Below are 17,320 nucleotides of genomic sequence, written 5' to 3'. Positions count from 1 at the left end.
GAGACATTATTTTTCGTTATTTGACACTCAGATCTTGGTTGTGATGAGTAATCTGACTGGCTGGAGTTGTGTATGTAAAGAAAATACAAATACAGTCTTTGTCTGGAAAATCTTCATTGTAATTGGAGAGAATTGGTTCTCATACTTGTGTTGGCAGTAAGTGCCCAGGTGCAATGACGTTTGCTTCCCTGAGGATTCCCTTGCAGTATCTGTTTTGCTGCTTTAAGGATTCCCTCACAGCATCCATTATCTGTAGTAGTTTTTGCCAGATACGAAGGCAGATCTGCAGTAATGGCAAATTTTTTGGGCAGTTGTTGGCCTGATTTCTCATGCTGTGTGTCTCCTGTCCCCCTTTAGGTAAGTAGTCAGGTAACAGGGTTACTCTGTAGGTGTTGTTTGGAAAGTAGGCACTCATTTTTTTGCTACTGTGTTTCTGAAAGGTGGAGTCTGGAGCTGTCTCTAATTCTTGTATTGTTTGGGAGAAGAAATTATATCCTTCCTCCCAGAAAACTGTAAGTAGTTTGCATTGCTCATTTTATGCTTTCAGCATTTTAAGGAGGGGAAAAAAAAAAAAAAGAAGTTGTCTCTATGCCCTTAGTCTGTTATTGGGTAGGGAACAGAGAAGCCTTGGAAATAGCTTTGACAGCCAAGGGACACAGGTGGCAAAAGCTGTGAGAGGCATGGCTGGTGCGTGGTTTGAGCTGGAGTGGTCAGCGCTTCCCTGCCCCACCTGGGCTCAGGGGGCACCATCTGGGTCACTTCTTCCCTGACCTGATGGGTGGCACTGTCACATCTGGGATGCTCTTACCTGTAGGGCAGTGGCAGCGAGGAGTATTCAGAGGTGGGCTGGAGTCTCTCACTGCTCTGAGGAGTGTACACATGTGTTAGTGACACTGAGCAGCAGAAGTACAGATTGTGCTGGGTCAGATTTTGGGGGGTTATTTTCCAGCAGACACTTGTGCTGTCAGGGAACTTGTGCTGGCACTTTCTGATCCAAACATGGAAGAGCAGCGTATTTCACAACCTACCTGTATCTAGTTTAATGGCAAACCCATCCTCACCTCCCAGCATTATGGTGTGAAACATGAGCTCTCCTTTCAAAGCTTATTAAACCCAATTGTGAAATGGAAAATTTGCTCTAGTGGTATCTCTTGAATTGTGAAGATTGGCCTCTCTTGCAAAAAGACAAATGGTTGGGATTGGGGCTGTTTTTCTCTTAGAAAGAGGTAAGTCTCTTCTGGTCTGAGTCTGAATGCTTTTGAGAGGAAGTGTCATAAAGAGCTTGCTTTTTTTCTAATGTTTGATCTGAAAACACCATTATGTTACATAGAAAATTAAGGCTGTTTCAGAGGCAGGATAGACAGTGTCTGTTCATTCTTTCCTTGCCTATTTTTTGCTACACTTTTATTATCAACCATTCAGTTCTTGCCACCGATTTCACAACTCTTTGTTACTAGCATGTAATGAAAATCTTTTTGCCATAAAAGAGGGCAATGTTATCAGGACATAGAACCCCATTCATCTGTTCATTTTCTTGTGGTAGTGTGTATAAGCCAGATTTATTGATACTGTGCTTTGAATGACAACTGAAGTGGTGGGGATTTTTTCAGTCACATAAGAAGATAAAGATGCACTAATATGCTTTAATTATTGAATAGTAAGCTGCTTCACTTGTAAGGAAGTTTGCTCAAGAACAAAGAAACAAGAACCAAAGCTTATGAGAATCTTGGTCAAGCTTGGAAAGCTATTGAAAGATATCTATTTATATACACACACATGTATATCTATCTCATTGAATACTTGCACAAAGGATGACAAAGTAAATCAGAATAGAATGTCTGTTAGTCTCTCCAAATCAACTTCTATTTCATATTTGAAATAATTAATTTTAAGCTGAACAGAATTTCTCAGTTTAGTATCAGAAAAAGTCTAAAGTCAGATTTAGGTTCACTGATGTAAGTGAAATACCTAAGCCTCTTTTGTATGTACAGTTGATAAACTGTTGTTGTTTTGCAGAAACCTCTATGAATGTGCTATGCAGTGGCAAGTCTGCCATATTGGAACCAGCTCCACCAGCCCTAGTGATTTTTGTCTGAGATATACTAGAAATAGGGTTTTGCTGTTTGTGTGAGGGTATCCTATAATACAATTGTTATTTGTTAAAGCAACACTACTAGCTGTTGGACTTGAATCTTTTGTTAAATTTATGGCTGGAGACAGATTCACTGTGGCTTTCTACAAAAATCCAAATATGCTGTTCAAAGTTGTTCTCTTTAAACCCTTTGAAAACATCCACATAGTCATTTATATTATCTAGGTCACAACTGCCTTCAGTTTGGATTTCATGTGGTAGCATTTAGCTACAGGATTTTTCACTGCTCAGCCATTTGCTGTATAACCCACTCCTTTACAAGGAGAGACTTCAAAATCAGATCTGATTTCTCCTTTGCATTGCCGCCTTAAGCGTAATGGCAACTAACCACTAATGTAAGAAATTTAATAGAGGAGTACAGTCAGATTTTGCCAAGGTCCCTAAACTGTCAGCGTATTGTGACTCAAACTGAGTATTTGCATGATTTTCAACATTATGATGGAAAGGCATTAAAAGGGGAGGGGGGCGTAAAATGCTTCACATCACAGCCTCAGGCTTTTTTTGGTCATCCACAATAAGATCAGCAGTTAAGTTTAGGTATTTCGGGGAACTTCTTGAGTGCTGGAGATTCGTTTGGCTGAGATAGCTTACTCATGCAAGAGTCCAGTAGATGGGAGGCGGTTTTGTCTGGGTCAAAAAGACTAAGGCTTAGGGGTAATAGACAAGATATATCTTTTATTATACAATAAAGAATATTATGTGCTGTAAATTAAGGCATTGTAAGTGCAACAAGCTTATTGAATCATTAAGAAGGCATATTTGATTATGCAAAGTTTAAAATTATTCATTTACAAGGATAGTTAGTGTCTACATAAAGCATGTTTCGTGTCCTTCGGTTTGTTTCAAAAAAAAAAAAACCACCACCAAAAAAACCAGATAATCCTCTTCTACTGCCCAACAATTGCCAGCAGCAACCGCCGGTAATCACCGCTTGTATCACTTGCTATCATTGTAGCCAAAGTCTTCTGATACATCTGTGTGAACATCTGTTTAATTTGCACAAGGTCAATCTGTGCAAAGACAAAAAAAAGCAGAAAACTCAACCACAGTGTATGATTTAAATCCTAGACACTCACCCTGCATCTCCTCCCTTGTGGACTAGAGGACACATGCCAAGGGTGAGATGTTCAACTGATTAACCCCGTGCAGTGTACAAGCCAGCTGGACAGGGAGCCTCCAAGGACAGGGAGCAGCTCCCAAAGCAGAGTCCAGCAGTTGTTCCGTGCTTTGTTAGCACCGTGCTGTCCTAACTCTGAACAGCTGAACCTCTGACCTGGAGGTGCTCACTGGCTACATGGACACGCAAACACAGTTAAGAAGGAAAACAAGCAGTTACTACTATCTAGCCAGAGTTAATTAAATGAAAGCTGGCTTTAAAACTAATTAAGAGATTCATCTAAATGTGAGCCCCATAAAAGCTTCATTGCAGTACATGATTTCACAGCTGTGAAAGGAGGACCAAGTGACAAGCTGGTTTGGGTAGGTGGCTTTCTGCTGCAAGTGACTTGTACACAGCAGAAAGTTTCTTACCTCACTGCGAGTGACCACAATTCTGATGAGGGTAGAATCGTCTGTGCCAGCTCCTTTCATAGAATGATAAAGTCTTTCTGCAAAAAAGGCTGGGCGATTTAAAGCACATTGCACTGCAACAAAGTATATTTTTAGGATTAGTTCCAGTATTGTACCCTTTGTAGTGATACCTGGCAGGATCAACTGGGGATTTTTGCTGTAGACATCTAGAAGTAGGTCTGGGTGAAGATCCAGTCACTGTAGATTATTAGCTTATTTTCAAATTACCAAATGAGTTATTCCTTCACACAAAAAGTTACAGTTACTAGCAGTTAACTTCTCTGGAAGTGCTTTTTAAAGCTCTCTGAAATGTTAGTTCTCGAATAGGTAATTCAAAAACAGTTCTCCTTGGACAGCTGGTACTGGGACATAAGGTATTTTACTCATGTTCCACTGCTAGAATCCACTAAGAAAAGTACAACTGTAGAAGGTTCTCCCTCTAGTAGTTACAGAATGGATCTTGTTTCAGTTTGATTATTCAAACTCAGAGACAAGCCATTATTCTTTCTCAAGCCTGAACTTTTCCCATTAAACTCTTGAGTAGAATATTCTCTGGGAAGTTTTTGCTTATCCATTATGGCTACAGAAATGCTGTTGTTTTGGCAAGCACTGACAGGACTGGTGTCTTCAAATTTACCACTAAATAATCCTGATTCTCACTATCAGTTAATTGTGCTGAATTGTGTCGAATTGCTTTACTATAACAAGTCAGCAGGGAAAAGTGAATTCAAAACAGGTCTTCTATTTTGACGAGGTTTTCCTTATCAGTAGCTGAGCTTTTGGGGGGTAGATGGTGGTGGGGAAGAGGAGTAGAAAGGGAATTGTATCTTAAGTAGGTTCATGTTGGTTCTGAGGTCATCTGTGTGGGTGGCTCAGCTGTCTCTGCTGAGATGCCCACACCCAGAGTCACGGCTCTGTTACACTGGGAGAACTCTGAAATACACAGCTACAAGCACTAACCAGTGGCCCCTGGTTCTGTGCAGTTGCTTGCCCTCCAGAGAGTAACAAGTACTTTCTATGTGGCCTTTTCTTATTTCAAACTGACTTGTTCATGGTGGATGCTTATTTTGTTCAGTTAAGTGTAAAATGAGTAATTTGAATAATTGAAGTTACTTTTGTGCTAGCAGAGTCTCAGATTGTGTGATCATTTGCCATATGGCCAGTCTTGAATTGGATTTTTCTTTGGTTACATTTAGAAGGTTTAATTCTTAAAGGATAAGGGAAGGGAAGAACATATCACTTACCAATAGTTTTCAAACCACGTTCCACATTCCCAGAAAACTCTCGGTCAATGCTGCTTAATAAATCACGATTAGCAATCTACAAATGAATGAGATTAATATGTGAATGATGAAATGCAGTAACAACTAGAACTTTAATTTAAAATACATTGACCAAGCTCATTTGAAATCAGTGAAGAACTCCTACCCTGGAGTATGCCTCAACTGTTGCTTTCAGCTGGGGAAAACTTCTGCTTGCCAGAACCATATTAAAGCAAGATTCATCAGTCCCAAGTCTTCCTTCACCTGCTTGGTACAGACGCTGAGCATCTTCTTGAGCTTTCTGATAATCCACAGTTTGATTCTCATCCCGATTACCCTTAAAGCAAAGACAACAGATTTCAAATGAAATTTCACAGAGAAGGCTATGCTTTAACTGTGTAAACCCCAAGCATGTATCTTCCAAGCTTGAAGGAGAAAGAGAAATAGCAGTTTCTTTAAAACTTCTCTTTGGTTTAATACTCCTTATAGGAAACAAATACAAAAGTGGCCCAGAACCCTATCTGTAGGGCATGCTTTAAACTGTAGATACACTGACTCAGATAACATCACCTCTACAAACCATCTCAGTTCTAATTAAATACTGTACTTAATTCTCTATTTTATTTAATAATGTAAGCTTTCTCTTGATTTGTTTGTTTCTAGGCTTCAAGTTGCAAAGACTCTTCCCAAACAAACTAATGCATTATCTTACTGAATATGCACACCTGAAATATCTCAGGTCTCCTACTTTATTTAGAAGTTGCTTATTTCAAGTAAGAATGTCTCCAGAAAGCACTTACTGCAGTTATGTGAGTAGGGCTTCCATGTCATTTTACATGCTTTGGTGGTTGTTCTGGTTTTTTGCTGCCCAGTGCATGGATGGATACTGCTAAATATACTGGCTGAGTAGGCTTGAATACATGCTCTCAAATACTGTTGTATCTATAGTGGTTAATATACTCTTTAAATTATGTGGTTGTCGGTTACTGTAAACTGCTGGATTTATCAAAATAAAAATTAGCAGCATGAGCTTCTCCAGGTTTGCTTTCTTGTGGATTTTGACTTTTAAATCCAAATACTTAGTGCATAGCTGAACTCTCACAAAGATAGAGGGCAATGAGATAGAGAAGTGTAATAGTAATTCTAACAGAAGTAGTCATACTGATCAGAGAACTGTGGAAAGTTCTTTCTTAGCTTCAGGGGGAAAACCTGGTTCAAACCACTACAATTAGTTACATATTTCTTCCTAAATATGGATAACCACAAGTTCCTACTCTTCAACACAAAATGAGCCCTAGTAAATGATATGGGGTAAGCAAGCTCCAGTGGTCACCTGAGTTCAGTAGCAGCACCTCCCTAATTCTCGTGATGTGAAGGGAAGGAAGGCTGTGGTGTAACTTGGGAGGTAAGTTTTGCCCTGTGGCACCTCTTAGCTTATTCACAGGGATTCTCACAGGCATTCTGTGTACCATAAAGGTTATCCAATCAGATTCACACAAATTATTTTGTTAATGTATGCAAAAAATAAAAAGCATCTTGCTTTAACAGCAGTGTGGACCACTGATTTAGAGAACCACTCGGTTGCATCTGCACAGTATTTACACATAAGTTCTCTGAAATTAATCTAGGGTGCTAAATTAGGTCACAGAATTCATCATAGATTTGAAGATAGGAAGTATCTCTTAAAGAAGGACTGAAGTGTCATATCTTAGGGAATAAATTAATGACCCAGGGCTAATTTCTTAAAAACCTGGCTCTTGCTAAGCATACACAGGCTATTTATGGAGCCATTATGACTACACACATCAGACTACACTGTTATCTTACTGAAAAAAAAAATTTAAAAATTAAAGCTCACTTGGCACATGGATATAAGCAATCGCTCAAAGTGTCCTGAAGTGTCTGCTCTGATGTCTTGTTCGATGTCCCTTCCGAATTCTGATTTATAGCAGTTCACTATTTCTCGAATTTCCTGATTTGTCCTTGTGCAAAGGATCTCAATCAACACACTCTCCTGAGTGCCTGCTCCCTGTAGGCAGAGAAAACAAAGGCATAACTACAGAACACTACCTATGCAGTTTTCTTCAACTGTGAAATAAGGCAGGCATCTGTTATTTCAAGACTTAATACAGTCTGTATTTTAAGAACAGTATCCTTGCAGTGTGAAAGCACTAAGTCTTCTCTATAGACTTAAAATGGAATGAAGATTCCTCAAACATGCCATTCTGCACCAGTTCAAAAACACACCCCAAAACTATACATCAGTGACATCAGCCAAAGCTGGAAAATGGTTTACGAAGGAAATTCTTTTAGGTTTGGCAACCTAAATCTGTAAACTTATTGAAGGAAGGTAGAGCCTTAGGATAATCAGTAAAGCCAAGGATAGACATGCAAATTCTGTTTTGGTCACCATACAAATGTGTTCCCCATTCCAAATGTGGCTGCTTCCTCAACATGAAACTTTTCACAGATGCTTCTGTCTCCCCAGAATAAAAATTAACTGAGATTTCTGTGTACAGTGAGATGGCATGGTCATCTCAATTCAGGCAAGGACCAGATAGGAGAGTGGATCTATGTGAGGCTTCTAGGTAATGTTACATTACAAATTTTTTAAAATGCCTGAGTGGCTATTCACTCCATTAAAGGCAGATCTTAATTTAAGCTCCACATTCTTTAGAAGATCTCCATTCAAACTCAGTTGAGTTACTCATCTCCACTACCAGCCACCTGCGAGCTGCCCCAGCTCACACCAGCAAAAAATTCTGGTAAACTGGATGTACCAGTTTACCTCAGTTAAAAGACTGAACCAAGTAGCTTACCTAATCTCTAATGCTGTCTTAATACTTGAACAGATATATGCATCATCTGACCTTAAGAAATTAGTTTTTCATTGTCTTTTAGGGGGAAAAAAAATGATAATCCAAACCCACCTTTCAGTAACAATGGTTTGCTCCTAGTCAGGAGAGGTACATACCTTCACTCTAAACAGTGGTTATGGTTTTTACAGCATCCTGGCCCTCCCTAGGCTCTAGCAAAAATTATGCTCAAGTAGCAGAGAACAAGGTTCTGTCCTGCAGCGTTTCATGCTCTACTGGAGGGACAGCTGCCCTGTACTGGCTAACTGGCAGAAATTGTCTGGAACTCAGGGATGCAATAGAAAAGAATTTTAAGCCCTGTAATCCCAAGATTTGTTTTACACTAAAGGATTTTTCAACGATGCTGGGACCAGGTATTCTTAGATTAGTATTTTAGAATAGTTTAAAACTATTTCTTTCACAGGAATACCATACCTTCATTGCATGACGTAAACTCCAGGCATCATAGTAGGTACTAGGCATGAAGAGCGCTAAAATCAATTCTTCCACATTGCCACTTAACTCAGACTTCAGATCTTTAATTAAATCCTGTTAAATTATAAACACAGAAAGGGCTTTGGAGAGTCTTAAGCAGATAGCTTATATACTAAAAAAAGATCAAACTAGAACTTACTTTCATTACTGATTTCTACCTTTGTGCTTTATTTTATTTCTTATGAAGAACTCTGTCATTTTTGCAACTTAAAGTGAAAATTTATAGTTGTGGCATTTTTTGGGACCTGATTAGGTCTTAATTAGTGAGGAGATAATGGAGAAGAGCTGAGCTGTCAGAGTTTTGGACAGAGTGAAGAAATTAAATTAACCTGAACTTTCATTGAGTATCCAATCCTCTGTTTCCTAGGAAAGAACAGATTTCAGTGCTTGTGTGTGTGCATAAAAAACTCAGTAGTTTCAGATACTAATACAGAGGCAGTTTAAGCTTGATTATTTTCTGTCTATCAAGCATTAGAGAAGCAGAGAAGCTTCTTGTGTGGTCAGGGACAGAGACAGCCTCCAACCTTTCCCCACCTCTGCTTCTGCCAGGTATCAGGACAGCCCTATGTCAAATACCAGACGTTCCCCAATACACAAGGAATATAACCAAAAGAAATGCATTTTAAAAATGCCTAAATCACTCCTCAGGACTAAAATGCAACCAGGCAGTTCAAGCAGCAGCTGAAAGTTTGGTTTGGTTTACCAATTCAAAGAACTTAGTGAACATACCTTGCCATACATTGTCTTGAAAGCTGCCTTGATCTTTTGCCTTTGATCATTGGAGCGATTAGCGACAACGTCTATGATAGCCTGCTCATCAGTTCCTTGGAAACAGAAGGGCAATGCCACGTAAGAATGCAAAATAGTCCCTGGAGACTGTGCATTTTATACTGTTACATTTGGGCATAGTTACATAATAAGTGATTACTATTTAAGACCACTAAATTTTCCATGTAAGTTCATCCACTAAATAGCCCAAACCATTTTGAAAGTGTGACTTTTGAAAAGGCTGGGGGGGAAATGTATAGTTAAATAAAACTTGAAGAAAATAACAAAACAGCATTAAGAATTTAGTTCAGTAGAAAGTAAAGTTTCTGTTGCTTACTTACCAAAACCCTTCATAGCTTTGCGTAGAATTTCTGCGTCCCTTCCAGCATCAAAGTCTGCAGCAGCTCGAATTGTGCCCTGGGTACCCTGAACCATTGCTGCAGGCTGAGAATAAGAGTCACATGTAACTAGATATCCTGCGCAATATAAAATCAAATTAAACCCACAACTTTGGAATCACTACTTCAGAAGGAGTTGTCCATTAGTTCTCCATTTCTTCCTCTAACACAGCATCAGGGTGACATTTGGTTGTGTTGAAAAGCTTTGGCCCACTAGTGCCAAAGCCTTGCTTGTACCTAATTGTATGGATGAAGATCTTGATGAGTGAGAATACACAGATACAGGGTTATGATCTTGTTCAGTTTTTACTCTGAGTAGAAGGAAACTCCTGATGCAGAACACACTGTAAACTGTTGGAAACCAGCTGTAAAAACATTAAAACTACAGGCACCAATAAAACTGATTATAGAAGAGAATACAGCACATACCGGACCAGGCATTGGGGATGGTGCTTGTCCACCAGGAAATCCTACTGAAAAGAAAGAACAAGGTAGAAGACATTAATTAGGTCTTCTCTTACTATGGAAATGCTATCTAACCTGAATATAAAGCCAGACCTACCACTGGACCAAATCTGTTTCCTAAGTAATGATAAACTGTCATGATCAGTAACTGAACTTCTTGCCCATGGGAACAATGGGAAGAAGCAATCACAGATGCATTTTGATATATACAGTAGCAAGGAAATTCTAAAAATACTTAATTACTGGTGCTGTGGGAACTGGAATAATCTCTCCTTATTAAATCATGCTATTTTTGACAGAAGCCAAGACAGCCCACACAAATAAGAATGCGTGTCCCATGCTTACTTTAAAAGCCATATTATATACTTGAAAATGTCTAGCATATAAACAATAAATATTAAGAATTCATTGATGCAAAAAGAACTGAAAGAATCTCATTTTGTGAACAAAAGCACTGTGAATACAAAAGCTGCAAAAAATTTTTTGTACTGGAATTTTACTTTTATTCGTAACGTGTATGCACATTTCTTTCCATTTTAGTACTAGAGCTAATCAAGCAATCATTAAACAAAAAGATTTTGCTGCTCTGAATTTCTTAAAAACACAACTGACACATTCCAGGACAAAAACCATCCCTGTGGCAACTGACCACTCAAACCATTACAAACACTGCACTCTTTTAAGCAGTTGTGTGAATTCTCCCTTCCTCCTTCCCCAGTGTGCCAGGGATCACTGTGAACACACAGATCTGAAAAATGCAATTCAGATTAACAGCTCGTTCTTGCAATTCAAATTAAAAGTCCTCATTGTATGTGGACTCTGGATTTCACAGTTCTTATCAGATACTTGGAGTCTGAAGAAGGACAAGCACCTAAACCTCTACATCATAACCATTAATCAGGGACAGCCATCCCTTTTGGATGCAGCACCTGCAGAGCTGGTTCTCATGAGCCCTTCAGTTCCTTTGTCAAGAAAGGGGGCAGGATGTAAACAGCACACAGACCTCAACAGCTAAAAGTAACAAAGGTAAGGGCCTAATTTGTTACTACCTATCCTGGGATCTCTTGGTTTAACCTTCGATGCTTGAAGTTTCCTATATATGACATACCTGGAATTTGTGCTGGTCCACCTCCAGCATAGTTTTGGGCAGGAGGCTGTGGATAGCCACCAAAGCCAGGGCCAGCAGGAGGCACACCAAACCCAGCACCTGAGGGAGCCAGGGGAAAACACAGACTTTAGCACCCTCAGTGTTTTGTACTTCTGACACATGAGCAGAGCTATGCAACAGGCTAATTTCTCCAGTCTGTGCAGTGACCCAGAGCCATCAAGGCCCTGCCATCAGCATGCAGGTATTTACTGCTAGATGGTAATCTGGCTGCCTGCCTTCCTGTGCTGCCTGAACTGATCACTGAACAAAGCTGCTTTTCTTTACTGTTTCCAGCAAGCACAGGGAATGGTTACACTGGAAATCATAAGCGGTACTCTAACAAAGGATCCTACCTCCAGGGTAAGGTGGCATTCCTCCAGCCTGGGGAGCTCCAGGGTAGCCCCCTGGGGCAGGGTATCCTGCCCCTGGAAACCCAGTGCTGGGTGGTGCTGCAGGATAGGTCCCTCCTCCTGCCGGAGGGTATCCTCCAGGAACAGCAGGATAGGTGTACTGACCAGCTGGTGGATAGACAGACTCTTGTCCTGTCGGCTGAAACACAAAAATGGGATGTCTGTATGCCTGTTAACAGGACCTTAGAGTAAAAACTCCCAAGCTACCAAACTGTCCAACTGTATAATAACAACACAAATTGTTTAATTAGATTCAGCACTTGAAGCAGCAGCAGAATTCCTGAAGCCTGGAAGGGGTCCTCCTGGTTGGGTTTTCTGATGCATCTCCCAAGTTGAAAACAGAGTGTGCTGCAGGGTGGAAGGCACCTCTGGATGGCCTGTGATTCCATCCACCTTCAAAGCAGGGCCAGCTTTGGACTTGGATGAGGTCATGCAAAGCCTGATTGTCAAGTTTTCAGTATCTCCAAGGAAGAGCAAACTCAGAGACTCTTCGGGTCCCTGTTCCAGTGTTTGACTACTCTCATAGTGAAAAGCCTTCCTCCCTGAGGACACACAGTGCTGAGCCACATTTGACTTGTCAGCTATCAGAACATACTGGAAATCTGCTCCTTCTATCCCACATAAGGAACAGGTGAGCTCAGCTTAGCTTGCTCTCTGTGAATCATTAGGAGCTCACCTCCTCTTACAGGACTTTTAAGAGCTTAGAACCTTGGAAACTTCTGCCTCTACTGCACAAACAGTGTTTTCAAATGTTACAGGGTGAGAACTTACAAGAGGTGTTGGGGTTTTCCTTTGGAATCCAGGTTATAAAGCCTAAATGACTAAATCTGGACCACTGACTCAAGACTGAAGACCTATTACATGTTTTAAATAAAAAGAACAAGTCAAATATCTGTATACCTTTGTTTTGCTATATGTATGATTTAGCAGCCATACCACAAAGGCTGCTATTAGCATTAACATACATTAGAAATATTTACTTGAACGACCTGGATCTCTAAGGAAAACCCTGTAAGGTAAATGTCATATAATTGATCTTAAAAATCATATATTTAAAACCACCTTCATAATGAAGCATAATATATGGACTCATCACTCACTTGCTGGGAATCATCTTCACTGACTACTTTTAGGAATACGGGTCACACATTACATACAGTACACATTCAGTCTTGACCTCAGAAAACAGAAATAAAGTGCAGACAGTAAGGCCTAGCTCAAATGTTCTCCTTGGGTTTGGTTGCCCCAAGATTTCTATCCCTAAATTACTATGTCCAGGCTATATAATATTCTTTTCCCCAGAGGTACACTCTGATATTTCTCTGCCAGACAAAAGATTTTAATGGAATTTAGATTCACAATTCCAAAATTAGGATCCTCAAAAGCCCTGCCCAGGTAACTATCAGTACTGCAGAAGAAAATTTCACATAGGTTTTTTTAACTGACTGTCACTTTAGCATCACCAGTGAGACTAGGAAATCTAGAATTGTTGATACCAAATCTAAGAGGTCTTTTAAATTAATCCATTGAAATTGGTTATGTTTTAGACGCTAGCTAAGGAAAAAATATTTTCAGATGTAGTTAAAAATAAACTACAGCTACAATCATGAGGGTTCAGCAGAACCTTGAGGGGAGAAGAGAAATCTTGGATTTAATAAAGTCTTGTTTCTAACATGTTTGTCTTTAGTTTGACTGACTTTAGTGTTTCAGAGGGAGTAAGGGTAAATTGTGAAGCAAAACCATCAGAGAATTTATTGCATGTATTCATACACATATATTTATACATTGCATGTATTTATACCTTTTCAGTATTTTAATAGCATTCAGGCTGAGCTCCATGCTTAAATCTAGTTCTGTACTACATAAAACACAAGTAATATTCACACAATTACAGGGCCACGAAAGTGCCATGAGTGCCATGATCAGTGCCATAAAAGCACACAGATGAATCTAGCTTTGAAAAATGATGCAGGCATATCAAAAACACTGCAGTATCAGCCACACCTGATACATTTCAGCCTTCCATTAAGTTTCATTTAAATTTTTAGTCTATTCAATTGTGAGCTGAAAGTGAAACAGTCCTGTGGCTGAAGGATAGAGGGTCCAAGTCAAGATACAGTGTCCTCTATCCTCAGAAGAATATTTACGTGGTGTCATATGAAAGCTGGGCTGCTTGAGTAAAGCATTCCAAGCTCTTCCTGAGAGCTGTGACCACTGAAGTTTGTTCAGCATCTCTGTAAATCCTGGGATACGGATAAGCAAGTATTTGGTAGAGAGAGGTTCAGAGATTACCTCTGACTCTGTATGTAAAGACCCTCATATTTATAGAAGAAACTTTAAGAAAAAAAAAAAATTGCTGAGATAGTTAGCTATATTAAAAAAAACAAACTCATCAGAAAAAGGTAAAATAAGATCAAATAATCAAAAACTTTTCTAGAACAGGCATAATTAAAAAACAAAACCAAACTTCCTTCTTGGAATTTTTTGAGACAGCTATAAAGTCATCCTCAGGGATACACAGAGGAAAACAAAGACTATAATCTCTACAGAACATTGTATATGAACTGACAGCTAGTATTTACACTCACCCAGAGCACAGTAAGAAGGGGTATTCACAGAATATAAATACATTAGGAATGAAACACATTCAAGAGCCATACTTACAGGATAACCAGGGAAAGCAGGGTAGCCATCAGAAGGGGGATAACCTGGGTATGACATTCTGGGAGAAAAAGAAAAAAAAGGTATTTTCACTGTGAAAGCACTATATATGAGTTTTTAGTTGATATTTTCTTGCTAATTACCTGTTAAATCACTTGAAGAATATGTTTAGTAGGTTTAGAATTGCTTGTACTTGACAGCTGTTAACCCACAAATTTTTTCCTTTCTTTTTATACATCTGACCACAGGTATCAGAATTCAGAAGGGAAGCATCTTCAACTCTGTAATTAACTTATATAGGGTCAGATAGACATTGAAGCATGCTAAGAGTCTTGAACCTCCAGAAAGAACTCTGAAATACAGGATACAGTGTGAGGTGCCAGCAGGAGGGAGCTGAGCCCTTTGCCAGGACAGAAACAGTGCAGACCCCAGTCCCGCACTGCACCAAGCACCTGTCTCCCATCACCCTGCACTCCTCTGCTCACAAGGGTAGTTCCTGAGAGAAGAGCAGGACTCCATCTATCCCATGGAAAATGGTAATTTGACAGGAATAGGTGTAATCCCTCAGCATTACTTCATTTGTGTATCAGATTTCTGTTTCATGCCAGTAAGTGTTTATTTTAGTCTCATTTTTAACAGAGGCACTTGAGGAATAGGGACAGAGATCATCCCCCATGTTGCCAACCAGTTGGGCAGGGAGATTCAAGACCATTAGCCAGGTTATGAAACATATAATGGCAGGGAAAAAAATCATGTTAATGCTAACCAGACAGATTCCCTGATCAGGGCCTGGGGGTTACTCATGGCATGTTTCTAAGACAGTGTGGACCTTAGATGCACAAATCAGAGGAACTGGCACATATAAAAACAAATGCAATACAGCAAATGATTATTCACATTTCTAGGTATTCATTGGCCAAACCAAATGAATTTGAAAGCAGAATTCTTACTGCACTGGACCATTAAGAGAGTAGATGGACATAGAACTAAACGTCTGAGACTTGATGGGGAAAACCTTAAAACTTTGCATAGAATTGTTCAAAGAAGACTCAAAAACAACTTGCAGAGAAGCGCTGGTACTCCATCTCACGCTGATAGACTTGGATCATCACTTCCAAATAAATGAAAGGAAAAAACAACATAAGGTGTATTTGCAAATCTACACTTTAATCATAACCACTGCTTATGGCGATTTATTTCCCTAAGGAACACCTTAAACCAGCACCTGTACAGTATTTATTACTGACCGCTGCTTAAATGGACTTTAAATTTGGCGCAAGCGTCCTCAAGCAGGACAGAGGCTCTGACTTGACTACTTTTATAACCAAAGCAACAACAGATTTTCCCGTCAGACTGCGGTTTCCCCGCTGTCCCCGGACGGGCACAGGGCGCGTTAAGCCGGGAGTCCGAGGGTGAGTCGGCTGCGGCGCCGGCCAAGAGCACCCGCCCGTTCTCTGTGGGCTGAAATGGAAATCCGAGGAGGGGCTCTCTCTTGGTGGGGACAGATGTGGCTCTGACGGTGACACATCAGCGGACGCGCAACGCTCGGAGTGTAGTGCAGGTGCTCGCCAGGTACACACGGACGCGCCTCCCCGGCCCCGCCCCGCAACCCCCGCGGCCCCGCTCTGCCCGCGGCTCAGCTCCTTCGGGCATCGCTCCGGCCTCCGCCGCCAGCCCCGGGCTGGCTGAGCCCTCCGGCGAGCCGCAGCTGCGGGCGGGGGCTCCCGCTACCTATTCTCCTGAGGCGACCTGACCTGGTCCCCCTCCAGCGGGAGGGCAGCCCCCGCCGCGGGTGCGGCTCCCTGGGGCGGGCGGTGCCTCCCTCGGCCGGACATCTGCGAGCCCTGAGCGGGGACGGCCGCGGCTCCGGGAGCGCTGCCCCGGGCTCCATCCAGCTCGGGCGGAGCAAAGCGCAGCGGGGCTGGGGCCGAGCCCCTCGGGACGGTGTGTGAGCAGAGCCGGGGCTGGGGCCGAGCCCCCGGGGGCGGCGTGACAGACTCTGCCGGGCCGGGGCCTGAGGCGAGGGGCGCACGAGTCTGGGCCCGCCGGCTCCTCCCTTTCTCTTACCCCCCCCCGCCGCCTCACCTGAGGGGAACCTGCAGACTCTCCAGACTCCCTCCGCAGCCACACCGCAAAATGGAGCCTGTGCGGCCGGCGGTGCCCGCCCCGCCCCCGGCACCGAGCCCGCCCCGGCCCGGCCCACGGGCCCGGCGGCCGCGCCCGGTCCTGGCGGTGACGGCCCTTTGCTGCCTGTGCAGGCTCGTCCCGTGTCGCTGAAGGAAAGCTGCGGTGTGCCCAGTTCTCCCGCAGGACGGATGAGAGGTAAGTTCACAGGCCCAAGTGCCACAAACGCAGAGCGACTCGCCAATGGAGCTGTGCCAGGGAAGCGTTCACACGGGAAGCGCCCGGGAGTCCTGTGCCACCTGCTAGGAAAGGAGGGAGAAGTCCACACTGCAGCTTTCCTGTAGCACCACTGCAGTGGAGTTCAGCCCTAATGGGTGTACCTCTAAATCGAGTCTGTAATCCAGCAACACTTGATTCTTTAGATCAACATCATCATTCAGTAGCCATCAGGGAGTCAGTCAAGTCACCTAGCCCATCAGAACTGCGTGTAACACACAAAGAATATAAAATACATAAGTGGATGGAGCTGGAGGAGTTGCTGCTTTTGATATAGTTACTCAAGATCAGGATCTAGGTCCCAAGAGGACCAAAGATAAGATTGTCCTGACCACTACATACAGTTTTATAGAAAGAAATCTTAATTACAGTTACTTGTATGTAATTAGGGAAGTGTAGTGTTTTGTTTCTGTCTATTGTAATGTTTATTCATAGTGTACTCTGAATAGATATTACATACACGTTACCTGATGGTTTATTCATAAGACATTCTGACCAGCCAGGTACAATTTAGGAAGGATCCACCTATGATATTATGCACCAGTTACTTGAGGTTATTCAAAGTATCTTTTTTTATGATAAACACGTTGGCAGTTCAGAGACCATTCAAATGCGAACAGTTTTTTTTTCCTGTAATCTGGTGCAGCACTTCAGCTCTAGATGAAACAACAGCCACTGTTTTATTTGTCTGTAAAACAGCGTGAAGTGCAGGCAGCAGAAAACAGGTGGGTAATAATT

At 41.7% G+C, this 17,320-nt stretch overlaps 2 protein-coding genes across 5 annotated transcripts in view; one reads left to right on the top strand and one right to left on the bottom strand.

The window, feature by feature from the left end:
* Positions 1–13,874, top strand: part of PPP3CB (protein phosphatase 3 catalytic subunit beta) — a 55,851-nt gene extending 41,977 nt beyond the window's left edge. The window contains exons 15-17 of one of the 3 annotated variants that reach the window (XR_004358199.1): positions 441–512; positions 10,797–10,990; positions 12,029–13,874. The gene's annotated coding sequence lies outside the window, so the exon portion shown is untranslated. Of the gene's footprint in view, positions 1–440; positions 513–5,646; positions 6,018–10,796; positions 10,991–12,028 lie in introns of those variants that run through there. The other 2 variants (XR_004358198.1, XM_032694269.1) reach the window with 2 other exon arrangements.
* Positions 2,810–16,370, bottom strand: ANXA7 (annexin A7). 2 transcript variants are annotated; one of them, XM_032694270.1, is made up of 13 exons: positions 16,268–16,370; positions 14,186–14,243; positions 11,465–11,660; positions 11,073–11,171; positions 9,929–9,972; positions 9,443–9,545; positions 9,063–9,157; positions 8,274–8,387; positions 6,842–7,012; positions 5,150–5,320; positions 4,966–5,041; positions 3,683–3,795; positions 2,810–3,162 (listed from the first exon to the last, which is right to left on the bottom strand). In XM_032694270.1, the coding sequence occupies exons 2-13, from the start codon at positions 14,240–14,242 to the stop codon at positions 3,040–3,042; spliced, it is 1,362 nt and encodes a 453-aa protein (XP_032550161.1). In that variant the 5' UTR covers position 14,243; positions 16,268–16,370; the 3' UTR covers positions 2,810–3,039. The 2 variants fall into 2 exon arrangements, with proteins under 2 accessions (XP_032550161.1, XP_032550162.1); XM_032694271.1 differs by having other exon boundaries at positions 9,929–9,969.
* Between the last annotated feature and the right edge of the window lie 950 nt (positions 16,371–17,320).

Source organism: Chiroxiphia lanceolata, chromosome 8 (assembly GCF_009829145.1).
Source record: "Chiroxiphia lanceolata isolate bChiLan1 chromosome 8, bChiLan1.pri, whole genome shotgun sequence".
NCBI lineage: Eukaryota > Metazoa > Chordata > Aves > Passeriformes > Pipridae > Chiroxiphia > Chiroxiphia lanceolata.
This window is presented reverse-complemented; position numbering and strand designations above follow the sequence as displayed.

Excerpts from the sequence above, each read along its gene's own strand:
- ANXA7 (XM_032694270.1), bottom strand. The coding sequence starts at position 14,242 with ATGTCATACCCAGGTTATCCCCCTTCTGATGGCTACCCTGCTTTCCCT. Across the intron at positions 11,172-11,464 it reads AATGCCACCTTACCCTGGAG|GTGCTGGGTTTGGTGTGCCT; the intron begins GTAGGATCCTTT and ends TGGCTCCCTCAG. Across the intron at positions 9,546-9,928 it reads CATCCCCAATGCCTGGTCCG|CCTGCAGCAATGGTTCAGGG; the intron begins GTATGTGCTGTA and ends TCTTATTCTCAG.